Raw genomic sequence first — 27,107 nt, 5'->3', positions numbered from 1 at the left:
TTGTTAATTAGAAACAGATGAATTATGAGGTAGAAGTACACAGATTATATTTTAAATATTTGTAAATATGTGAATAGAATTCTAGAAGCAGTCAAGTTTTGTATGGAAAGTAGCCAGAGGGTGGAAGTCCTTGAAAGCTAGGTGTCAGATTTGAAACTTTGATGGCCCAGAGTAATTATCACTTAGAATGGGTTGTATTAGTATGTCAGATTAGTAGCAGGAAAAAGCATTTGGAGCAGCTCTGTAGCAGTTTAGCTGGGATGTGATCAAACCTGGACTAAAGCAAGGGCATGGAAATGAAAAGACACAAGTAGATTGACAGGACTGGTTATAGACAAGTTGTGGGAGAAAAGGGAGGAATCAGAAATAAGACTAACCTTGAAGCCAGGTCACCAGGAATAGAATGATGGCATGACTGTTAGAAATAACAGTTTTGAGAAGAAAATCCACTTTTGGGGAAAAGATAATGCTGAGTTTGAATTATCAGCATGATACCTGCATGGCAACATAAAACATGGATTTGGAAAATTGGAACTGACTATTAAGAGAGCAGTCAGGGCTGTAAATGCTTAACTAGGTTTTATCAACAGTTGTAATCTGTAGAATGAAGTGTAACCAAAAATGTGGTGATTTTAAGTTTATGAGTTTAGAAGAAATGGAGGGCAGTGCCGAATGTTGAAGGGCTCCAGAGAACAATTCTAAAAAAGCCTTTGGAGTTTAGTGATTTGGATCATTTTCTCATGCTGTGAACTTTCTAGTAACTTTGATCTCTCACGAAAACTGTCAATGAAATATGTCCCAGTATTACTCAGAAGGATCTTGAAACAAATGTATGACATGTTTTAAATGCAGAAATTTTGAGAATTATTGGAAAGATAAGGAAAACCCAGGGACAAAACCAATAATTGTATCAAATTTTCGTGTGTGAAGTTGCTTTACTAAAGAAAATATTCTAGTTCTTATTTTTTAATTAGGTCGATATATTGTATGTAACTCCGCAAGCAAAAACAGGTGTTTTTTTTTGTTTGTTTGATATATTTAAAAGATAATAATGGGATGCCTGGGTGGCTGAAGTGGTTAAGCAGCCCATTCTTGGTGTAGGCTCAGGTCATGATCTCTCAGGGTCATGAGATCGAGTCTGACATTGGGCTCTGCGCTCAGCACAGAATCTGCTTGAGATTCTTTTGCCCTCCTTCTCCTTTCCCCTCTGCCTCCTCCCCCTGCTCACTCACTCTTTAAGATAAATAAATAAATAAAATCTTAATAAATAAAAATAAAATATATATGTAGATATTTAAAAATGTCACAACTTATGAGGTCAGAAATCTGATACTTTTCTTATAACAAATTTCCAGTGATGAGTCTTACATTAGCAAATCCAAATACAATAAAAAAAAAAAAAGAATAAATACCATTGTTAAATATCTCCTGTCTGGCAGGTATTGGCTTGACTTTTTTACCAAACAATTTTCTTACTTACTCCTTACCATAACTTCAAAGACAGAAAACAGTTTTCCCAGAATCCCACTGCTTGCAAGCGACAGAGAAAATAAGGACTATTTTATTCAAAATCTCTAATTTGTGTGATTGTTTCATACTGAAATTTTGTGTGGTTGTTTCAAACTTGATCAAATAAAGTAAAAAATCAACTTTGTGGAAAAATGAAGTAACATAATCTGAATCATTCATCATCATATGTAAACATTCCATAAATTTGTTCATATATTTTAAGTTTTTATATAAATATTGATAATAATTGGCAATTTTCAAAGGAAAGATAAATTCTGTAAAGAAATGACTGTTAATATTATAGTTTTTATTTGAGATTCTAATATTCTTTATAATATTTTCTTGCTAGCACAGTCTTTTTAAGTATTCTCATAACCATCAATCCCTTCTACTATTTGGTTAATTAGTTGAAAGTTATTAACACCTACCATCACATGATTATAAATACACATAAGTTTATGAATGCCAGAAATACATTTAGATAGGCTTTTAGTCATTCAGCCTTTTAAAGACATAGGCAGTGACCATTGTCAAATGTCATATTTACCATAATATTTGGCTGAAGGCAATTATTCTCTGTGTGTAATTTTTATATATGATCTATACTTGAGTCAGAGTTAAGGCTAATTAGGAAAGGACTAGAACTCAACTTCTTATAATGGAACTGGAGTTTTGGAGACCATACAAATGTACTCTTTTTTTTTTTTCTTGTTCTGGACTTGGTTAACACAGTCATATCCATTTATTCATTGTGTACACTTTCTAAAACTAGATATTAAATATCAATATAAAGTTACACAAGCAAAAAGCTTCAGTGTGACTAAGGATGACTGTCATCTCTGCTGAACTTCCTATTCTTTCTCTATCTCAGTTGGAGGCATCATAGTAATCCAACTGCCCAAGTAAAAAATCAGTCATTTGTGATCCTTTCCTCCCTCTTACAACCCAGTCATTCAATGCATAATCAATCATCAAGGTCAGTATTTACCACTTAAATATTTAATGAACAAGAACCTTCCTTTCTATCCATGCTGCTACTACTACTATTCTAATTCAGCAGTTATTTTATTGCTCCCCAATATTGAGCCCACCAAATAAATCATCCATACAGTATCCAAGTGATTGTTCTAAAATGCAAATATGATGCCCTGTTCAAAACATTTCTGTGGTTTCTTTGTTTTCAAATCAAGTTTCATCTCCCTAATATGATTCCAGGCCTATCCTTTTCAGACCCACTTGCATAAAGTTAGAAAAAAAGAGTATGAGGACAGAATCCTCAGAAAAATTATTATTGAGGAGTAGCCTGCCATGTAAACTGAGATAGATGGACTGGAAAGTAGGAGAAAAACCAGTACTTGGTCTGATTCAAGTCAAGGCAAAAGAGAATAGGAAGGAAGGAAAAGAAGTAAGGCAAAATTGCTAAGAGGTCAGGGATGTAATTTATAATGTATTCATAAATTACACTCCAAACTATAGTTGTATAAGGAGTGAAAGTTAATAGAGGAAGCAAAGAGACATAGCTGATACTTTTAAGTAGTGAAGTAGAAACCTGTATTGCAGTGGATTAGAGAGTCAGAGGTAGAAGTGAAGTTAGAGGTTCTGGTCAGTATTTTTAAGAAGTTTGGGTAAAATGTGGAAAACGAAGTGCCAGTATTTTGCAGGCAGAGGAGGTTAAGAGATTTTTGTTTACATTATTGATACCTAAGCAATTTCTATTAGAGAGAGAGAAGGAAGTGCAGGAGAGGACATAAACTCCTAATATGTTATGGTTTGTAAGAGATTGAGAAGGAATAGGATTCAAGCACAGGTTAGGAGACTGGTCTTAGAATGAAGGAAAGGAACCTCTGTTGTAACAGATGAAAGAACAGGGTGTGTTTGAACACAGTTATATGTTAGGTTTGGTGATAGGATATTGGCAAGTCCCTTGGTTTAGTTATATGTGTGTGCATGCACATGTGTTTGTGTGTGTGTATGTGTGTGTGTAGGACATGAGGCCACCTGCACAGGTGTGAGAAGAGTGAGAATGTCTCTTATGTCCAAAAGATCAAAGTCTGTATGTGAAATTCTTGGCCAACTAGTGTGGAGAGGGCTTGAGCGGATTCCAGGCCCAAATCAGAACCCAGTAAGATGCCATCAATCAAAGATCAGACCTGGAAAGACATCAGGTTTACAGCAACTGTGAAAATCTTTACTTTCCGTTCAGGCAGTTGGCCCACATATTTGTCAAGCACAGGTTTGATTGGCATTCCGAAACCATAAAGTTATAAATACTCGGTTCTGTTCTAAGGAGAATCTTTTTATATTCTTTTTCTTCTAGGTAATTTCATCATGAAAAATAGGCATTCATGGAAGAAAGATTTCACTGAACAACAGTTTTAAGTATTTCAAAACTACTGAAAAGAATAAAATGCCTGAATTGCTTATCAAGAAATAACCTCTGAAGTCCTATTTTGAATTTAAAGGATGACCCAAAAATAATCTTTCATCTCTACCCATATTTGCCTTGAACACAGCAACTCCTATGAGCATTGTCTGCTCATCCCTCGCACCTCTAAACTCTTCACTTTAAACAGAACTCACTAGTTTCCCTTCCATTATATTAACATCCTGATCTCTTCACTCCTATTCATGAACAGCCCCACAAAGTGTTCTCTGGATAAATTATATTCTCATTCAATAAGTAGCCCTCTGTGGATTGTAATCCTTTTTTTAAATTTTATTTTGTGTTATTTTGTTTTGCTTTGTTTTGTTTTTTATTGCATAAAGAACGCTGACATGAGATCTACCCTCTGAACTAAATTTTAAGCGTACAATATATTATTGACCATAGGTACGATATTGTATAGCAGATCTCTATAGTTTATTTATCTTGTTTGACTGAGACTTTATTGCCTTTGATTGGTAACTCCCCATTTCCCCCTCTCCCAGCCTTTGGCAACCACTATTCCACTTTTAGATTCTGTGAATTTGTCTTTTTTAGATACCTCATATAAGAGGTATAAATCCTTTTCTTATAGTGCTTTTCTCCAGAAAAAATCAGATCAGAAGGCATCTGAACTTTGTTTTCACAGCAGACAGGGGAAGATAAGGACAATCAGAGGAGGAAGAAGTTATGAGTCCTGTGTCTTAATAATTGGTATTCTGTCACAGATATAGTTGTATATAACATTTAAGGGTTATATGTCTTAATGACTTGCCACTATGATAAATCATTTGTAGAACACAGAGTACTGAATCCTGTGTAATTTGCTATTTGTAATTTGATGATATTTAGGAGTTTAAGATTTTGTTACTCTTCCTATTATGGAGTTTGTGGGAACACTTCATGGGGGTTCATGATTTGTAGAAGGCAGAGAGTAATGTTTCTAACATCCGTTCTCTGCATCTGTGTCATCTGTATTAACAGTTGTGACCACTGTATTTACTTCAAATGAGCCACAATGCAAGATACTTTTCGTTCATAAGGATTAGGCCTTTATTTTTAAGTTGGAAAACACGAACAGGTAGTTTAAATGTTACTGAAGCAATGCATGATATATGCTCTTTCATTGTTATTTATGAGTTTCCCCCCAAGTCTTTGAGTTAGAGCCATCACCTCTGCCCCAGACTTATGCTCACCCATCACTCCCCAACAGGGTTGCCCCCTTGTTCAGAACATAAAAGCTGTTGAGGTGATCGTTCCTTTCTCTGTTGCCCATAGGAAGATTCTTAATAGACTAGTTATAGCCTTGTTTGGGGATAGTAAAAGCAGACTAACAGGAACAAGTTTTCCTTATAAGTTTAATTTTTTCTAGATATTGAATAGATTTTAATTTTATATTACATTAGAAGTGATGTAATTTTATATCTGGAGTCTGCTGCAAATTCACTTACTAGTATTATTCATTCATGAGTATGATATCATAGCTCTTTATCCTCTTTAAAGTACTAGTTTACTGATGTGAGAGTTCTCTGTGGTCACTTTGTATGTTGTTCTTTGTAGCATTGAGGCATGAGGTTATCCTTGCTCAAGAATTTTGAATTCAAGTTCTTCTTAAGTTAAATAAATTAGAAGTCTCTGATTATGGTCTCAAGCTACTGACTACTGATTTTATTTTCTTTAAGGACTATGATTACAGGAAAGGACACTCAAAGTTGTATTTATTCTGGAGAAAAAGGATTAATTCTACTGCTATTTATTATTTAATGAGAACCAATCAACATTATTTTGTTTTCTAATATTACCTAGGAAATACATCACTAATTAAATGAAAACTGCCATTAGATTATGAGTAGAATTATGGACACAAGCAGCTTCCCCTGATTTTCTGAATAATACTAGTTGTTTTAGGTAATATGGGATATTAATGGCATTAACAGCAATTAGAGGCAAGACCGTTGTCAAAATGAATATCAAGTCAACTGTCTATATTGCAGGGGTAAATAAGGAAGTCACACCCTGCGTTACGGATTGAGGGTCAAAAGACAAACTCAGATGCCCTTTGGGCAAGCTGCATAACCTCAGGAAAGCCCCTTAAACCCAGAAAGACTTTTTTTTTCCTGAAATAAAGATATTATATCTGCCCTGTTTCTGTCAAAAAAGGTCAAATATCTAATTTAGCAAAAGTAATGAGGTCAATATATATATATAACTTGCAACAAAACCCTTTAGAAATTACGGAGCTCTGTACAAAAATACAAAGGTTTGTAATTTTAACCACGAAGAAAAGTAATTGAGTGAAATATTTCTCAGGAATCACCATTACAGAATCCGCAGACTCTGTAACTTAATGTTCTCAGAGGAATGAGATGCTAGGGAGGTGATCACCTCTGTCTCAGTTAAGATTGTGTTTGGCTGCACAGAACAATAACTGAGTTACAAGTCAGGGGCTTCTTGTCTGCACTTTCTTCATCTGGAGGAAGTCATCTTGGCCATCAAGATGTTTGATAGGACTGCCCATCTTTTTTTTTTTTTTTTCCTCCCAGCAGTTCTCAGCAATAGTTTTTATCCTTATTTTTCCAAGTTATCTGCTGTTCCTTTTAGAAATTACATCCATATTCTTGTGAGTATGGTAGTGATGGTGGGGATAGAAGGTGGAAAGGAATTTTATCTAGATTATCATTCCTAGCTACAAAAGTACTCGGGGGGATTTAGGGTTTGGTTGCTTGGTTGCTAGCTTGTTTATTAGCTTGGTACATGGCATCCCAGATGAAGTAAGAGTTGTGTTGGTTAGAAAGAGGAGGGGAATAGGTATTGGAAGGTAACGCACAGCACCTGCCACAGCCCAGTTTACCCTGTAAATGCCTTTCGTAGGTATACAGTTGGCAAGAAATATTTTCTAGAAAAATGATGAACTCTTCCTAGGGGACTTTCCTATGTGTATTTAGGAGGACAGAGAATGAAGGCAGACAGAAGGAGAAGGGGGAGGGATGGAAGTGGAAGAAGGAACAGGAGAATGCATTGTGGTGTGATACTCCTCAGTGATTTTTTCCCTGAGATGAAGCAAATAAATAGATCATGTGGTGTCAGTCTGAGATATCTTATTGAAATCAACCAAACCAGGAGTATCAATTGTTTTTCAGACACAAAGAATATATAGTCCTATTTGGAAATCATTCCTGCAATAAAACTAGAGTCATTTTTGAAGCAATTTTTAAGATATGGCCTTTAAAGCAGTGGACTACAGGACTATAAACTATGTACATACAGACACATATATTCTGGTTTATGTTTTGGCTACTCCAACTTGATGAGTTATGTAGAATTATATAAGCCAATGGACCTTCCAGTTTTTCTCTACAATAGTACTTACCTTGTAGATTTAAATGGGATAAAGATTGCATCTTGTCCTTAATACCAGTCATTGGCCTATTGGTATTGTTGGCTTTATGAATATTCTATAGAGAACCTTATTTTTATACTTTTTCCATACAAATTATCCTATTTTGCCTCTAATAGACTCATCTCCCTGCCCCAGTGTGGTAGTCCAGTCTCTGCCCTCCCCCGCCACCCCAGTCTCACATATGCAGGCTTATCTTCACCCTCACCTTTGAGACTTTTTCCCATTTCTACTTACAGAGAGTAAATAGAACTTCTTTTGTTTTCTTCAACCTCAGTTCTCTCCCCCCTCTGCTCTACCTCAGCCCCCATGCCTGCTTGTTTCACCACTCTACCTTCATCCCATCTCTCTGTTTACTAGTGGCCCTCATACCACCTTGGTCATTACCAACCCAGTTTAATGACTGGCAATCACACAGCAGGTGTCAACTTTATTTTGCAAATGCAAGAAATATGCCTAGTTTCAGATATTACGAAAAATGCTATTCACATATCAACCCCCTGGGTATTCAAAGACAAGACTTTCTTTGCACATTTGCTGAAATTACATCAAAGCACTGAATACATTTGCAGCTTTTATCAGATTGAATGAGTACTGTAATGACCAAATCCACCTCAGACATAAATGTCGTTGATGGATCCAATCTTTCTGTTTTAACTGAAAAAGATATCTTGATTATTGGAGATAATAGATATCAACAAAATACTTAAGGTTTCTAGAAACTAAAACAGAGCTAGGGATCTAGTTTACTGTGAAAAGAAAGAAATATATGATATTGACTTGATTTTTCTCAATCCAATATTTCAGGCAAGTTTAAAATAAATAAATTAGTATTTAAGCTCAAATACTTATCATTTTTCCCCAAATTGGGAAAGAAGAATGCAAAAATTATAAGAATTTTACAATGGAGATATTTTTTTAAAAATTAACAACCAACATATTATTCAATATTCAGTGGACACTAGCAGGATTTGTGAAATATTCTAGGCATTTGGTCATCTTTGCAAAGTTTTTTTTGGTAAATATTTTCTAGTTAGGTTATACATAAGGAAGCAAATCAGTTCTTTGTTACGGCGCCATCAGTTTGTTTCTTCTTCTCTTAGGCTAGTAGTTTTTATTTGCCCAGTACCTGAGCAACGGAATAATACCTTTCTTGTTATGTTTACTGGCAGGCTCTGTGCCAATGGATAAAAATCCTTACACAAATGATCCTTGAAAAATGATCTTAGTATTAACCTGATGAGTAAGATATGGGCTGTTTTCATTTTTCAGGTGAAGAAAAATCATTGTAGTGATGGCATGAGTATAGGAGCTATTTGTCAGATTGTAGGGACAGTAGAGCATGGGCTTTTTTTTTTTTTTTTTTTTTTTTTTTTGGAGAGCATGGGCTTTTAATTACTGTGTTCCCTGGCTAAAAGCAAGCCACTCTCTTCCTTGTTTCAGTAAATTAGACACTGTTGTATGTCCTTAATGCCTTAACATCATGTGTAGCATTCTGTTTCTCGTTCCCTGGAGCCCTGGCCTATTTTCATAGACTTTGAGCCTATCCTAGACCTTAAATGTGAGAAAGGTATAGACTTCTCTCTTGTTAGGCATGGGAAGAGTATCTGTGCATACTGACTGATGTCCTCCTCTGTAAACCCAAAGCACAACATTTTCACATGGGTTTGATTCACTCTGTACCCTTTGAAGAGGAATGTGTAGTTTCCCTTTCCAGGACTACTCTGTAACACTAGTCTTTCTCCAGAATTTCAGGTTTATGTCGTGGTTTGAGTTGAGTTTTACTACGTGTAGAGTTTTACTATAGACTAATTTAATCATTGCCTCACCAAAACTGTAAAATTTGAAAATTTTGAATTTTATTGTACGGTTTAAAATAATAATTTTGATTTAAATATTAGCTTTGCTACTTAGGCACCAATCTGTCCATATTACTGCACACTTCTTTCTTTAGTTTTGGCCCTAGGCTCTGTAGAAAGGGAGCTCCTGATCTAATGATTCACTGTTACTAAAACTGTTAAAAATTTGGCTTTCATGGATTTTCATGTAATTAAGATCTTCTTAGATTGTTCCACATTAGGAATAAAACTAAAATTATAAAGCAGTTTATTTGAATTACACTTCATTCACTAATTATGTAGTCTATACGTTTGCTTCATTTGAGATTTCTAGGCCTCCAAATCCAGGATTTTTTAATCAAAAGAAGCACTTTGAGAGAAATGTAGTCTTTTTAATCCAGTAAAAACAAATTAGAATTTGTTTAGGAAAACAAAATTTTTATTTAAAGGAGCATTTTGATCATAGAAATTATATAGTTGTGATAATAGTGTATGTATTCTAAGTTTATTCTTTTGACAAGTGTGTTCACAGAGTTTAAGGATAAGGTGAAGAAACTTCTAGAAGTCTTCGGGTAGTGCTAATCCTGTGTGTTATATGCTGTAGAACAAGAGTGGGATTTATGATTTAGGTTCTCTTCTTGGCACGTCTCTAGATTCTCTGAGGTCAAATATTTTTTTCCTAATGACTTGAACTAGTCTGCTTGGTTTCATGATCTCTTCTGTGTAAAATATATTTAAACAACAGGAATTTTTAATGAGATTATTAAAATGTACGTAGAATCTTCTCATTTTACTGTGTAATTTCAAGTATGGGCTTTCTGTTTCATGATTGAAACTCAAACTAATAATTTGTATGTTCTTTTCACTCTTGCCATAATCTCTTAAAATTTTAACAAATTTTTATAGGAGATGGAAATATAATATTTACACCCCAATAATGTTTATTTATCAAAGATAAGTGTCCTACTAGCTTTTGATTTTGGAGTAAAATGGCTATCTAGGAATTATGTATAATAAAATGCTTAGGTTATAATGATTATCTCAAAGTTCATGCACAAAATTACTGAAATTCACTTGTAGGAGAACCCATAGACTATCTAGCCTCTTTTGTGCTTATTGGCCATATTCCAGACTTGTATTGGCTTTGTTTAATCCACTTTGCTCATCCAGGCTAGGAACAATATTTATGGTCAATTCTAGTTTTCATATTGTAAGGCTCCATTTCTTTTCAGAATATGAAAATTGAAATCAGTGAAATAGGAGGAAACCGCTAAGGAAATGTGTGTTCTTATAGTGAGAAGTGAAAGTTAAGTGTTTGATATGATGGAAGAGGAAAGAAATAAAAAAAAATCTTAAGAACACTAGAAAGCACAACATAGTAGTCTGAAGTGATTCAGTGTAGAGCGAACAACCCCTCTCACATTGAGGGCCACAGTGTGTTGCTGTACGAGGTCTATGATACCTGACAGGATAGCCCTGGCCATTAAGAGTTGACAGGATAGCCCTGGCCATTAAGAGTAGCTTAAACAGGATGCTGTATATCAATTTTATTGAGACAAGGGATTAATCTGTTAAGCTTAACTAAGTTAAATCTATAGATATAAAATAGTTTTTAGCCCAAATTAGTTAAATTTAGAAGTTTAGTGTCTAACATATAGTGGAAATATATTTATGTGGGATACATCACTCTTTGATAAAGCCAGAAAAGTTTCTGTGTATACGCTTAATTAGTTAAGAGAGTGGGAGTGACTGCATGTCAGGGTTCGGGGAGGGGGAGGAGGGAGAAAGAGAGAATCCCAAGCCCCTCATGTGGGGCTCAGTCTGATGACCCTGAGATCATGACCTGAGCCAAAAGCAGGAGTCAGGTGCTTAACCATCTGAGCCACCTAGGCACCCCTGTATATACTTTATTCTTAATGCATACATCTAAGCTTACAGGGAGCTTTTAGGTAATAAGGCAACTTTGGTTTCATTTTTTGAAATAATAACAAATTATTTCAGGTGTTTTACTTCTTAAAATGAGAAAGTTTAGTATTTCCAGGTACCATGTAATAACTATTTTATTTAATTAGACATTTTATTTGTTTTATTTTTTTTAAGGTTTTATTTATTTATAGGTCAGAGAGAGAGAGTGCACAAGCAGGGGGAGCGGCAGGCAGAGGGAGAAGCAGGCTCCCCGCCAGCAAGGAGCATGAGGTGGGGCTCGATTCCAGGACCCTGGGATCATGACTTGAGCTGAAGGCAGACACTTAACCGACTGAACCTCCCTCGTGCCCCTAGTATATCATCTGTTTTTTATGGGACACTGAGCTTCTCTCAGCGTAAAGCTACCACCTTCCTAAGGGTCTCTTGATAAATGGAAAAGAGAGTCGGAAGACGCTGACGTGGGGACAGGCCTCATCTAACATATGACCCCAAGTCATACTTCCCTCTAGAACATGGACACACAGAGTGAGTGGCATGGCTCTCTCCAACTTTACTGAATAATTGGGAACAAAACAAAAGAAAATTATAAAATTTGAGAGAAGTAATTTAAACTGAAACTTAATTATAACTTTTGCCATCGTCCAAAAGAAGGTAATTTAAAGGAATTTCTTAATTTAAAAAATTCATGAGAAGTCTGCTCACAGTGAAGCCACCTCTTTGCGAAAGTCTCCTCATTGAAAGCTCGGCTTTTGAGCCTGCATCTGCCATTCAGCAAATCCCATATCCTACCCTAGGGACTGGCTCTAAATGACTAACACCTGTCATCTTGCTCGCAGTAGTGCATTTCTCTAAGTCTAAATTTTTAATTCTAGAAAAATGCCCTGGGTGTCCCAGGAGTATAATCAAAAGCTAGCTAACAGAAGTCCACAATGGGTTGCATCTGAAGTTTTCACAGCAGGGTAAGTTGCAGACGTGCAACTTGATGCCTCAGAGTTCCTGAGGATTCACACACACACACACACACGCGCCTCAAAAACCAATTCCAAGAGACAGTAAATGCCATGTTATAGAGAAAAGTTCATGTGCTTTCACTGATGCTCAAGTTGAGAAGAAACTATACCACCTCTCATACCCTCTAACTCCAGCTCCTTAAATCATTGCAACTCAGAACAGTATGAGTCTGTGTCTTTCAGGAATGATCGTTTCCTTCTGTAGGACTCACACTGGTAGTTACTTTCCCCTGGTACCTTTAATTGTTGTTGTTACTGTGAATGGGGTAATTTTCTATTACTTTGTTTTAATGTGTTTAATTCTACTAATTTTATATGCTATTTGTATATCTGGACAGCTCCTTAAACCCTTAAGTTATGTGGAGTTCATTCGGTTCTTTTGGATTTTTTATATAGAATATTATGTCATCTATAAATAAGGATAGTTTTTCTCTTTCTTTATAATACATGTATCTCTTTTTTTTTAATCTATCGTATTTCTAAAGACCTCTAATGCCATGTTGAATAGATACGCAGCAGGAGTATCTCGGGTTGAATTAAGTCTTTCCTGTAAAGGCAAGAAGTTCTACCTTTCTAAGGTTTTGCTGCTTGTTTCATGCCCACTTTATGTGGCATATAGAATTTGTGATGCCTATTTTCATCTTCTTTTATTCCTTTTTGTTAAATTACAGATTTTAAACATCATGTTAAATACAAAAAATAATGCAGTTGGAATTGAGAGAATAAAATAAGGATTCAGACAAAATTAAGATGCTTTCCTGAAACAAGCAGTAGGAATAAATGATGTATCAATTTCCTGTGCCTGCTGTAACAAATTACCACAAACTTGGTGGCTTAAAATAATAGAATTGTATTCTCTCACAGTTCAAGGGTCTGGAAGTCCAAACTTCATATCCCTAGGCAGAAATCATGGTGTCAACAGGTTCATGGGTCCTTGAGGAGCTGTAGGGGAGAATCTGTTCTTTGCCGCCTCTGGCTTCTGGTGGCTGTCAGCATTGCTTGATGTCTGGCTGCATCACTGGAATCTCTACCTGGATGGTCACATTGCCTCCTCCCTTCTGTATGGCAGATATCCCTGTGTCTCTTCTTTATAAGGACATTTGTGAAGGCATTAGGTCTTATTTAAATAATTCAGGATAATCTCCTCATTTCAAGATCTTTAATCACATTTGTAAAACATTCACCATATAAGGTGACATTTCCAGGATCCAGGGATTAAGGACAGATATATTTAGGGGTTGCCATTCATCCCACTACTATCTGCTCACTGTCCCATGCAAAATATTTTCACCTCATTTCAGTATCTCCACATGTCTCAGTCTATTATATCATCAACTCAAGGCAAAAGGCCCATCTCAATATCATCAGCTCCCAGTCCCAAATCTTATATAAATCATTGAAATCTATTGTAGGTGAGACTCAGCATGATTCATATGGGCAGACTTCTTCTCTATTGTGGGCCTGTGAAACTAGAAAGCAAGTTATCTGCTTTCAAAATAACATAGTAGAATAGACATAACTTTTCCAAAAGAGAGAAAGTGCAAGGCAGAAAGGAATCATTGGTCCCAAGCAATATTAATCTGCAACTTGATCACATCTGCAAAAACTTTACCAAGTTCCAGTGATTAGAATCACTTTGGGTGATTCTAGCCCAAGCAAATATGAAAATGTATTACAAAACTAGAATATTTAACATGGTTTGGTATAGTTCAGAAGTAACATATATAGAGAGAAAGGTGGAAATTTATTACAGAATTAACTGTGTAGGCAAACAAAGAGGGAAAAGTAGATTATTAAATTCTATTAGTATATATAATATGTATAAATATGAAGTGATTCAAGTAATAGAGTGTAAAATAGGATATTTTAAGGGCAAAAACAAAAGGTATCCTGCTTAATTATGGAAAAAGAAGGATCTTTCTAAAAATGACTGAAAACTCAAAAAAAAGGGTTGATATGTCTGAAATATAAAAATTTAAAACTCTACAAGGTAAACAAAAAGAAATAAAAAAACAAATTTGGGAAATACTTGCAATTGCGTGGCTTTCTCAATGCTAGCAAAAAATATAAAAGACCTGAAGGCAATTACCTGTATTCCCCTGTGAATTCCACAGCTTTTTCCTGTATGGTCTGGAAGGGTTCTAAACTCTACAATCCTGTTTTCTCATTCATAAAGTGTAGATAACAGTAGGTAACTCATAAAATTTTTGTGAAGATTAAATGAAATGCTACATGTAGAGCTCCTAAAATAGTGTCTTAAGAGTAGTAAATATTTAATTATTGCTAATTACTGTCGGTATGGTTATTAATATAAATATTTTTAATGTGCATAGACAAAATGGATAAAGGACTTGAATAGCTACTCCACACAAAAATAAATATGGATCAAAGTGTATGAAAAGATAATCAACGTCAGTGAATCATAAGGAAAATTTATTTAAACAGTTATGATATGCTGAATTTTTAAACTTAATTCTTTTATTTAAAGTGTAGTTTAACCAAAGAAAAAGATCGTTATCAGTTTGACAGCTTAAAGTTCTTCAAGGGAGATTCTAAGCACATCGTTTCTGAATTTTTTTTTTTCAGAGAAATTGGATAGAAATAGAAGAGTCCTTTAAAACCCTTGAGGCTATATGTAGGGTGATTGTGAGGTAGAAACTGCTAGTAGCATTCCAGAGAGTGCTCATTGCTGAGAACATGTAAGATCTTCAAGGATGAATGGCTGTGGTAGAGCTGGAAACATACATCTAAGTCTACACCAGAGCTTTCGTATCTTATATTTTCGTTAGAAGTGACAGACCCCTCTAGTGAAGCAAATGGTGCTGGCTCACATGGTTAAGGCTAAGAAGGGATGCCATTGCATATGTATTAGAATGATAAAATTTAAAAAAATTGCCGAGGATTGTTGTGGATGTGGAATCTTGGTAAAGATATGGAGTAATTGGAACTCTCGAAAATTACTGGTAGAAGTGCAAAATGGTACAAGTTATCCTACAAAATAATGTGGTAATTTTTTATAAAGTTAAATATAAACTTTATCATACAGCTGGGCAGTCTCAATCCTATGTATTTACTCAAAAGATATAATCACACATGTCTGTGAAAAGAATTGTGCTTTAAAGTTCATAGCAACTTTATTCCTAAAATGTCAAATGCCAACAGTTAGTAAGTAAACAAATTGTGGTATATCTATTCAACTGAATACTATTTAGTAATAAAGGGTGACAAACCACTGGTAGTTGAACAAATGACCAAATCTTAAACATGTTACAGTAAGTGAAGAAAGCCATAAAGGAGTACTTTTAAATTCCATTTATGGGAATTTTTAGAAAAAGGAATCTACAATGACAGAAAGCAGATGGGTGTCTTTTGAGGGTGGTGATGGGGATATGTGTAAGTATAAAAGTATATAAATACAGAGGGCATTAGAGAACTTTTTGGAGTGGTAGAAATTTTCTATATCATGTTTGTGAAAGTGGTTATTGTATCCCTTTGTTCAAACTCATTGAATGGTATACTTAAAATTGATGAATTTTGTGGTATGTTAATAATACCTCAAAAAAATCCATTGGAAATATTTAGTAGAGTTTGTTATAGGTGCAGGTGTCTCAGTGCTTTTATTTTCTCAATTTAAAATGTTATGATCCACAGAAATAGTCAGAAATTTTAAATTAATAACTTAAAATGTAACTTTGGATATTTAGAGTGACTTTATTTTTTAACAAATAAAATAATAAGCCCTTATAGGAAAAGAAAAATCACTCATCAGAAAAGTAACAGTAACAGCTAAGAAGCTGATTCTCTGATATATGAATATTTGTATATTGTGTGTGTGTATATAAATTACTACTTTCTGCTACTTAGAAAATTAACATATTTAAATTTGTTTTGCTTTAATAAAGATGGATTTATTTTATTTTTATTTCTTAAATCTGATTTTAAGTTTTAAATTAATTTAAAATAAAAGTATTTTATAATTTCAGGAAATAATAAAACCAATTTGAGAGTCATTGAACACATATTTCAAAATTATGCAACTTAACTATGTTCTGGCATCCCCTTTTACTTTCAGTAAAATTCTGATGTGGATATAAAGTATATGAACACCTCAGCTATACAAAACAATCTCAAAAAATCTCACCAAAGTACTATAATACGTATCAGTTACCTCTTTTAAAGATAAGGAAGTTGTGACTTACAGTGAATAAGTAATTTACTCAAAGTCACAAGTCTTGGAAGTAAGAGTCTGTCTAAATTTAAAGTTTGTCCGTTCTAGAGTATGGAAGTTATGTTGATTAATTTTTGTTCCTTATGAGTGTGGTGCATAGAGACAGAAAGGGCAAAGTTTATGTAAAACCTGACACTATTTTTCTCATTTGGTCTCCTGTTAGGGAGTCCTAAGTGTCTCTGAAATATGGCTGCTGGATAAGTTTACAGTGTTTGTCAGTTCTTTTTTAGCCTCTTGGGGTTATGCCAAAGGGATAGGGTCCCATGGGAATATGGTCTGACTTCTCATCCAGGTGAACACCTGCTGTCATTGTGTCTTATCAGTCCTGTAGTTAGCAATGCCAACTTTCTCTTTGTGGTGAAACCCATTCAACACATGGAAAAGGCATGCCAGTGTTCCTTACTAGTTTTTATTTATCCCCTCTTTTACTACATGAGCCATTGCCCAAGTATCTTGGAGATAGAGCTAACATTCAGTTTATCCTTGGCTATTTGGTGTTCTATATTTCTGGGAGTTTACTCAGTTATAGTCCAGTTTAATTAAATGATCTTCTTCAGATACTCTCTCTTTTCTTCTCCTTTGCCTTTTCTCTCCTTTCTTTTTTCCACTCTGTCTCTTTTATGTTGCTTTGAGAAGGAAGAGATCTGTTATTGCAAAAATATGTGCTTGTGAAGCAAATTATACTACACAGTCTATTTTTAAAATTCTTAGTTCTCTACGTTAGCAGGAACAAATAATTCAAGCAGAAGTAAATTCAATGATGGTCTCCCTATGGATAACCAATATTGATCATCCATTCTTAGGACTTGAATCATATTCTTTTGCTTTTTGTTCAACTGGTCTGCTGGATGTATGCATTTAATTATAAGGTATTACAAATTGATTTTGAACCAGATTAGGGATAAAGTCAAAGTAAATGTTTTTTTTAAAAAAATTAATGATCAAGGCACATAATATATCATAAATAGCCCAGCTCACGTTTTTATCTATAATTTCATATCACAATAAGACAACATTCTAAGATGGAATATATTTATGGCTTATTAGTGAGAACTAAAAAAAAGAGGAAGAAACTCTGTGACTGGATTTGAGAGCTATTGAACCAATAAAAGTGAACCATCTTGATATTCCTACTTCTTAACAAACCAGGAAGTTGACCGTGTATATAGAACAAAGATATCTTAGAATATCAAACCATACAGGGGTTTTTATAGTAGCTTTTTAATAAGTATCTCTGTGTACACCTGTCTATATCTTTGTGTCCTTTTCTCTTGTGGATTAATTCAATTACTTAATGATTTTTAGAGGATAAAATGTACAGAAAAAATTACAGTGCTATTACAGCTTTATCTTGTAGGGAAAAGCAACTCGGTCTGCCATCTGCAGTGGGCATTGGTCCCTCTCTTGTTGTGCCTCATGCTTTGTTATGCATGAGTAAGCACATTAGCCTTTTCATTTCATTCATTAGACTTTTAATCCTTGATTAGTGTTTTCGAGATTCTCTCAAATACACAACTTCTTTATTTCCTTTGTGTTTGGTTTTTCTTTTTTTTCTCTTCTGCACTATGAAACAAAATTAACAGTTAATCCAAACAATAGCCCTGTTTCTATTGAGATGACTGGTAAATATATTAGTTTCTCATTGGAGTGATTAATCATGTGTAGATGAAGAATGGGAAAATATCTTCTTGCTTGGAATATAACAGAGGCAACTGTTTAAAGTCAGCAAGGACAGTCTGTGTTTGAAAAGCTTGAATCGCAATCTTCCACCAATCTCACATGCTCAGTGTGATTCTGTCTCATAGAAACTCTGAATGGATTTCTTAAAAGAAGGAAATCCATTAGGGTTCAGAACTGGTGCATTTGGAGTCTCAGAGTCTAGTTACACTTGTCACCAATTCTCCAGAAATATTTTTTTTTTCTCTTTGTTGCTTCCTTTTCTCCATTAAGCAAAATAAGATATGTCAGAACGTTGCTTGTGGAGTGAACAGTTAATAATTACACATTCAAGACACTCTTAGCAAACTTTGAAGTCCTGTATTATACTTTATTATATATGCACCCTCACACTATCTTTTTACTCATAATTAATCTCACAGGACTAGAAACTACTCCACCTGATTACTCCTCCACTTAGGCCATCCTTCCAGCTACGTGTAACAATATTTTCAACTACTTTTTAACATTTATGTTCATAGACACTATCTTAAACATACTTTGATCATGAGGCCAAAGCCAGGTAATAAAGGAGATAGATAAATTAAATAGAAATCAGCTCCTAGAAGTCACTATGACAAGTAACCAGTGGTGAAATGATGACATAAATCACACGTACACTAAATTTGTGTAGATTACTCATTTTTGCCTAATTTCAGAATATCTTCTTGGCAATGATACTGTTAAGAAAGAGTTAATTTAAAAATATTGTTAATTAATTTTTGTCTCTTAATCTTTATTTCCACAAGATAGTAGGATCATAAACTGCCTCATTTTTCTTTTCTTTTTCTCTCCTTAGGACGCTTCCATTGCACACAGATTCCACATCATGAGAGAAAAACACCCAGAAAAATTCAACAGTAGGTAAGGTAACAAATGATAAAATTATAATTGCGGTTGCTGTTGATGAATTATGTCATGAAAAGGATCACTATAAAACATTTTACATATAATGGCTGAATAACATTGGGGGTGTGTGTAAGTATTGAGACAAAACTGTAAATGAATTTAATTTTTCCTTTGGTTTTAATGGGACTATGAAGAGGAATGTAGTGGTCATCTCTAGTCCATTATCATGTGTTGAAAAGAAGAATTTCAAGTACATATAAGGTGAAAATAATAAGATATATGGGAAGTCTTTACATGGCTAAGGATATGAGAGTGATCTTCTTAAATCCCAAAGAAAAACATGGGATTGTGATTTGATAATGCTGAGTAACTATGTATTGCAAAAGTATCAGGTAAGGCCTGGCATCTTTGTACTGTCCATGGTATTGGCCTCAACTAAATGGAAAATAAACCAGAGAATTATCAATGCTAACATAAACTAACTGTAAAGATTTATTCTTCAAGGAGAAGAGCCTTGACGATCAGAATTAGTTTTGGTACTGTAGTAATACACATTTTTCCCTTCCAAATGTGGATGTTGACACTTACGGATATTCAGGGATATAGGGAAAGTTTTGGTTTTGTATCTTTCCCATTTCTAGACAGAAGGCTATCTCCTCTCCACCCCTAGAAAAATGGGATAGAAAAAGTGAATCCTCTTTGCTTCAATGGTACCCATTTCTACTATGTTCATTTCACAAACGTACAAATTCATAATCCGCCTTTCTACGTAGATATTTAAGCGACTTATATATTAATGTTCAAAACCCAAGGCTCTGTAGTCCCTGTATTTGGCTAGTTTAACAACCCTGGAAATCATAAATCATGATATTACGTTTTGCCTTTTCTGTCATAGTTCAGCCAGGTACAATTGTTGTTTTGAGGAAAATGGAAGAAGTGTCTATATGAGTATGTACACATGCAACATCGTATCTTTAGAGGGATTCGCAAAATCTCTTAACTCTGGTTCCTCCTGGAAAAGGGGACTAAATGGTTGGGGTGGAGATTAAATGTTTACTGCATACTTTCTTGTGTGAATTTTGTGCCATGTGTATTATAAAATTTAGTAGAAATCTCATTAAAATTTTGCACCTGCAAGTTTTCTTTATATGTAGTATAGACATTTTCATTTTACAAGATTTAATTTTATTTCATGAACTACATGAAAATAAATTGATCTAACAATGAAACCATATTGTAGATTTCATCACATGATAATATACTTTGAATGTCCTGGAAATGAACATAATTGTTAATGTACATAAAACCATATTATACAATCTAGCCTGTGCTTAGTCAAATGCCATTCCATGAAGCGTTCATATGTTGATATTCTTATATTGAAATAGATTTCAAGCAAAAAAATAATTGTTGTTTGAGAATGAGGAATGCAGTGTCCCCCATCCAGGAGTTTCACAATTTAAAAGCCCATTAAAGGCTTTAAGAAATACATGGGGCGGAAAGTTTGATAATAATAAGGCATTTTTTTTCAGACTTAGCAGAGAGAGAGAGAAAGGGAGAAACAGAAGAGATGGGGCCAGAGGGAAGAAAGGAGAATTAAAAGTATAGAGAAAGCGTATCAATATATTTATGTGATAATCAAATTGACATACTATATATAAGAATGCCAATAAGATCCTCTCTCAAGTGTCTGAGGTTAATGCTATCTGTTCTCCAGAATAATTTTAATTCTTCTTAATAAGACTCCTATTATTCACATATATCTACTTAATTTTTTATTATTGATTGCAGTACTAATTTATGACATTCCTCACTGCCCAATAGTGGTACTGCAATGTGTTTGTACATCCCAATGTATTTAAAAGGTGTTAAACTATATCCTGTTGAAGCTTACTTGTAAATTTGAGGGATGAAGAAATCTTGCATCGCTTAAAGGGAATATTTCATTTGGAACAGTGATAATACAGAAAAGACCTTTTGGATTGACACAGCTCACATGTTTCTATTGTGAGTTCAGAGGATGCCAGGGGTATAGTAGATGCGCAGTGCGTTATCTGTTTTTCAGCTAACAGCTCTAGAATCGCATATATTACCAGGTCAGTTAGGCATATACATTTCAATCTATTCTTTTGCAGATTGTCTTCAGTCAGAATTACAAGCATTTAGATAATTCCCTAAACTATAATACGACATATTCAGAATACGAAAATTTTCTAATAAATTTTTATGAGGAAGATATGCCACATGTTGTGCACAAGCAATTTCATACTTAAAAGGGCGGATTTTCAGATTTCAACTGTGAGACACGTTCAGCAATAGCACTCTTTCATATTTTGAGGAATTTGCAAATGGATTTTTTTAAATACTCCTAATAAGGGTGTTTCAGATCAGATCCCTTGTCACAATAAATCATATGCCATTAATATTATCCTCTAGCATGCTCACCTTGAAATTCATTTATATTTTAAAGAACCTGATGTTTCTAACATTATCTTAAGGAAATTAATTACCAAAATATATAGTTCTCTCTCTGTTTCTTCTGACAGAAATTGAAAGAACTGGGAAAGATAATGATTTTTCCGGTGCTTAAGAGAGTGCTAGTAGAGAGGTTTATATCATATTCTTTTCCAAATTTTTACGTAAATCTAAGTTAACTGTTAAAAGAAAGTATGCTGTTTAACTTTCTAAACTTTTAAGATATTCTTCAAACTAAAATCTTATTATTTTAGAGTATTTATGTTACTATTATTTAAAACCATTTATTATATGATATCCGTATTTAAAACATTAACTTGACTATTACTATTAACAGTCACATTTGTGCTCTTATAATAACATATGTAACTGGTTCTCCTGTTCTCTTAAGAGTAGAGCATTGTATCCTTTCTCAGCCTTTTGGCTAAGATCAGGTGTAGAATAGAGCACTGTAAGTTCTTACTTTAAAAAAATGATATTAGGGGGCCTGGGTAGCACAGTTATTAAGTGTCTGCCTTCGGCTCAGGGCAAGAGCCCAGCGCTCCCACTCCCCCTTCTTGTGTTCCCTCTCTCGCTGGCTGTCTCTGTCTGTCAAATAAATAAATAAAATCTTTAAAAAAATGATATTAATTGTTGTATGCTGACACACTAAAACATCCATCCGTTAAAATGATCATTATGAAGGCTTATAATAATTCTGAAAAAAATACAAAACTGTTTAATTCCATGAGACAAATCTTGCAACATTGTCAAGGACTTACAAGTAATATGCAGAATGGAACTAGTTATAGAAAAAGTATTAGTGATCTAACAAAGATTTATTAATATTGTAGTTATAGCCTATTGTCAAAGAACTAATTCGAGTTTTTAATGAACAACACTTAATACCATTTGCCAGTAAACACTGATGGCCCTCAGTGCTCCACAAAGATACTATTTCACTAAGTCCATGCCTAAGTACTTACTTAAAAGTATCTGATCTCAAACCCTCTCAATGAGACAAAGATCGTTTTCTTAGCCTCCTTTTCAGAGGAATATACTTCATTCCTGTTCTACTTTCTGCTTTTTATGAAGAAATCTACAACTAGAAAACTGAAATTGGTGTGTGAATTTAAATAAAGCAGTTTAACTCATAATCTGCATAGTGGTATCAGATATGTCAGAGGGCCTTACCCTGCACATGTGTGCAGGAAGACACAAAACTGACAAATGGGGTATACCAGACGTATACTTCATCACTATATTAATAAACTCTAATATAAAAAAAGAAGGTAGCCTCTCCAAATTACCCAAGAAATTAATGACAGACATGAATTTAGAAAATTTGCCTATGTCTTTAAAATCACTCTTGTTCTGTGGAGTGATTCTCTCTGTCTTTTTTCTTTTTTTTTTTTCTTGACAGTAGGCTTGATGAGATCATAGGATGAGACTCTTTCTGGGACTTTAGTATCTATACAGGGCATGGAACATAATGAGCATTTTGTAGATATTTGCTAAATTTATTTACTAAATTAATTATTATTGAGTGGTATATTTGTCTTTTAAATACTTAACTACTTTTATAGTTCACCCTTTTTATAGTGCCAAAAATGTAATAGAAAAAATAAAGTTGAAATATACCTAGAATGAGTTTTCATTCTAAATAACTGTTCTTTCAGGTACTAATAATGCCTTTTAGTTTTTCAGTACAGTGTTCATGTATTTCATTTCCAAAGACTTGTTAATAAACAAGTAAGGATCCTACTGTGTAAATCTCTGAGCACTGTCAATGTCTTGCTAATGAATAATACAAACTTTGTAGATTTGTTTAGCACTTGTTATCATCAACTTTATAGGTCAGCAATATATAATTATCAACCATTTACTAATATTTTCCTGGTGATGGTGAACTGAAGACTGAGTATAAAAAAATCACTCCCTCTCTTTCTCAGTATAAAAAATCACTCCCTCTCTTTCTCTCTCTCTCTGTCTCTGTAGTAATTTTGTAAGTTGTGTACATGTGATATTAAGCTAAAGACAATAAAATAGATTTTGCATAAATGATAAAACACATTTTACAGAAGCTAATATTTTATTCGTCAAAATAACTTATAAAATATTCTTATTGATCTTGAAGTGCCAATTTTATACCTGTATTTATTTTAAACCGTGTATATCTATTCTTAACTTGGAAATTATATTTTTCCATATATTCCATACTACAATGAATGTGACATACTATAATTTCCAAGTTAATAGAGAAATAAAACCTCTGAATCTTTTTTTTTTTTTAACTTTTTACCTTGGTGTTACAGAGACAAAGCAGACAGACAAGAATAATGAAATAAAATTGTTGATTATTATCTAGACAAAAAAGTTCCAGCTAAAGTTCTAGAATAAAATGTGGGGTTAAGAATAAAATAATATTTCAGTAGTGATAGAAAAATACTGTATCATAACCAGATGTTTCTATTTATTACTTAAAGACCAATGAGAAGTTGTTTCTCTAAATTCAGTAAAGTAAATTTTTCAGAGCTTTAAGAGCAATACTCAAATTGTATTCTATCATGATGACATATTCATATATCTAATTTTCTTCATATACTGTAAATATTTTTAAAATGTGTTTAATAAAAGCCAATTAAAATTATCTTTCAATGAATTTCATGATATAGTGTTTTACATACATATTTTACATTATTTTTGAGTCAATCACAGTATGGCAAATAAGATATTCCTTCTGTTTTTCCTCTGGACTTTTTTAGTATATGTATTTATAGAATTTCGTTTGTAGTAATTCATCTTTTCTTATACTTTGAAATTAACAGAAATTAAAATTTTTTACATAATTTTTATTGGTATTTTTAAATTTGTAGAATAATTGATTTTTTAAATTAAAGACATATTCATATTCCATTAAAAACAATGTAACTGAAGACAGAATGGAGTCTGCATTGTTTTTAAGGCATTTGATCTCACTTTTGTAACCATCAGTCAAGACAGCTTCATGATCGTATAGTGAAACATTTTATCTATTTAAGAATATACATAATTCCACTTTACGTAAGGGGTACCATCTTTTATAAACTAGGGAAATGGTACTACTGATATTAAAAGTTAAGCATTTTCATTTTTAGTATGTTGAATAAAATATTCATTAGAAAAGTCGGCGTTGTACAGGGACTTTTTGGACAAAATTATATGCTTGTGAGAATTCTGTGTCCTAAATCATTTTTTATGTTTTCATTTTCTGTGTACCTAACCAATTTTGGTCTTTTTAAAATATAGAAACATGCTCATTTTTCATTCTCACTTAGAATGACTACTCAATTATATCTTTTAAATAATATTTCTTTAAATTTTTTGTGTTAGCACTATTACTAAATCAGTGTTCCCATATAACTAAACTATGATCTGTGTATAAGCCAGTTAGTGTATAGATAAATGGGTAATATATAGATATATATGCATACATATACATTTGTGATGCATAGATTTACATATATGTGTACATATATATTTTCTGAGAGTTTCACTTTTTTATATTATGTAAATTTTTCATAATTATATATATTCTTATTATACATATATTTATAAGATAAGGCTTTTAAAATAATTTTGTAGTTGAGCCATTCTGTTAATATATTTTCATTTGTGTGTTGAAACACATATAAATATTTTATCTAAGCAGGTAGAAATATGAATGGTTAAATGGGTCAGAGTTGTGTGCACACTGATGCAGGGGATTCATTTCACCTGAATATTCCTGCATCATTTCCTGGTCTCATTAAACCAGAATGCCAATTATTCCACTTCAAAATCATGTGTATAAGATAGTTCTTTGGAATGGAGGATAAATAAGGAAGAGATCCAATAACTTTTCTTCCTTCCTTTTTTGCCTCTCACTGTTCTCGCCAAAGTTTTTATTTTTGCTTTCTCTCTCTCTCTCTTTTTTTCTTTCTTTCTTTTCCACTGCAGTAACACAAGTATCAGCGAAGGTCCTGAAGTTTGGATAAAATAGTGCTCATCTGCTGTTGATTTGGTTGATTACTTATTCTGCAGACACTTATTAAAGGAGCTTTTTCTTGTATGATGGGCATCCAGCTAGACACTGAATCTTTCATATCTCTGAGGCAAATGAGGAAAATGGATTTGGGGTTACATAGAAAACTTAGATAGGGATAGGTTCTGCAGAAAAATATAAACAGGAAGAAAAGGTTACATTGGATTAATACAGAGGAGAGGATATTGGGCCTCCCAAGTTAAGGTGACCATTGAGTGTGTGTGTGTGTGTGTGTGTGTGTGTATATATATATATATATACACACACACACACACACACACACACATATGTAGGGGTTGCTTATATGTTCTCTGATTTAGCTGAAGAAGAAGAAACATTTATTTCTAGTTTCTGTTTGCAAGATACTTACATTTTATTAGTATCATTTTCATGCAAATATTCTAAAAATTTTCTTGTTTGATTTTTGCCTTTCTTTTCCTAGGATTTGTGTTTTTGCTTTACATGAATTTGCATGTGTTTTATGCAAAAGTTTCATATACACACACTCACCTACACACATACAAGCACATAGTCTCTTCCTAAGATACCAAATTAAGAAAAGAGATTTGTGAAGTAACAGTAGATAGGGATGTCTACAAAATCACAACTGAATAATCCAAGATACAGTGTATTTTCTTATAGGAAAGAATACTAAACAGTAAGAAAGGAGTTTAGGGGAAGCATTTCTACCCATTATTACAGATTTGATGCCTACATGGAAACTTTTGGGAAATATTTGTAAAATTAAAACACTTAAGTAAATTATTTCTTCTTTGTTACAAGGTGACAGCATATATATATGTTTACACACACACACATATATTTGTGTATATTAGATTTATATAGTTATATATATATATATATATATATATATATATGTATCAATTAGTATTTAGTAAATAAATGATCAATTTTTAGGCAAAAACCAAAGATAAGCTTAGCCAGCAGTTAAAGCTGCTGTTTCTGGAAACCTTATCCCTAGTTTACAAAGTGCTTTTGTGTTAAAAACACTAAAGCTCCCATTTCCTTTGTGTTCAGCCCTACTCCCTTTTTCAGATTAGTCTGTCAAACTGTGACACGAGCCAGTTGTGCTCTGGGGACTGAGGGGATCCACTAAACTAATTAGACAATGGACAGCCGACTTTGGGGAATGAGCCTTTGACATTGACCAATGTCAATGACAGAAATTTTTCTTTCAATACTCATAGATATTTGGAATTGGATATCATCCGATTGTTATATTCTTTAGTATAGATACAGCCAGTTCCATATAAGTTCATTAATTTGATAGTAAGTTTGAATATCTAATTTATAATATCCATATGCTTTGGAATTTGCTGTGTCAAGAATATAAGTGTTTTTTGGTTGTTATAGAATAAAATTTCTTGATTCTTGGTAGAAATTATCCCTAGGAACAATTTTGAGAACACTTTTTATATCACCGTTTTATAGGACATATTAAGTATAAAGTAAGTCTATCTTGAACTCTTCCCAAAGAGGTTAATCCCTTCATTATAAGGTAATTTTACCCCGACTAATCCTCTGGCCTGGCTAACTGGGACTAATTCGGTGCCCTCTGTTGCTCTTGCTCTACCTGAGCGTTAGTTACTAATTCCTTTCCTTTTGGAGTACATATTCTTAGATGGGTATGTTCAGCATTATTTTCTGACTGAGAATAAGTAATCCTAATATATT

The 27,107-nt window shown here is 33.6% G+C and overlaps 1 protein-coding gene across 11 annotated transcripts in view; it reads left to right on the top strand.

Moving 5' to 3' along the window:
* The window catches only part of DGKB (diacylglycerol kinase beta), an 863,998-nt gene that overhangs the window by 551,224 nt on the left and 285,667 nt on the right, over window positions 1-27,107 (top strand). For all 11 annotated transcript variants that reach the window (XM_057304222.1, XM_057304226.1, XM_057304221.1 and 8 more), the window contains one exon: window positions 18,846-18,910. In XM_057304222.1, coding sequence (XP_057160205.1) covers window positions 18,846-18,910 — 65 coding nt within the window. The remainder of the gene's footprint in view (window positions 1-18,845; window positions 18,911-27,107) is intronic.

Source organism: Ursus arctos, unplaced genomic scaffold (genome assembly GCF_023065955.2).
Source record: "Ursus arctos isolate Adak ecotype North America unplaced genomic scaffold, UrsArc2.0 scaffold_3, whole genome shotgun sequence".
NCBI lineage: Eukaryota > Metazoa > Chordata > Mammalia > Carnivora > Ursidae > Ursus > Ursus arctos.
The sequence above is the reverse complement of the archived record's forward strand: the minus strand, read 5'-3'. Positions and strand labels throughout refer to the sequence as shown.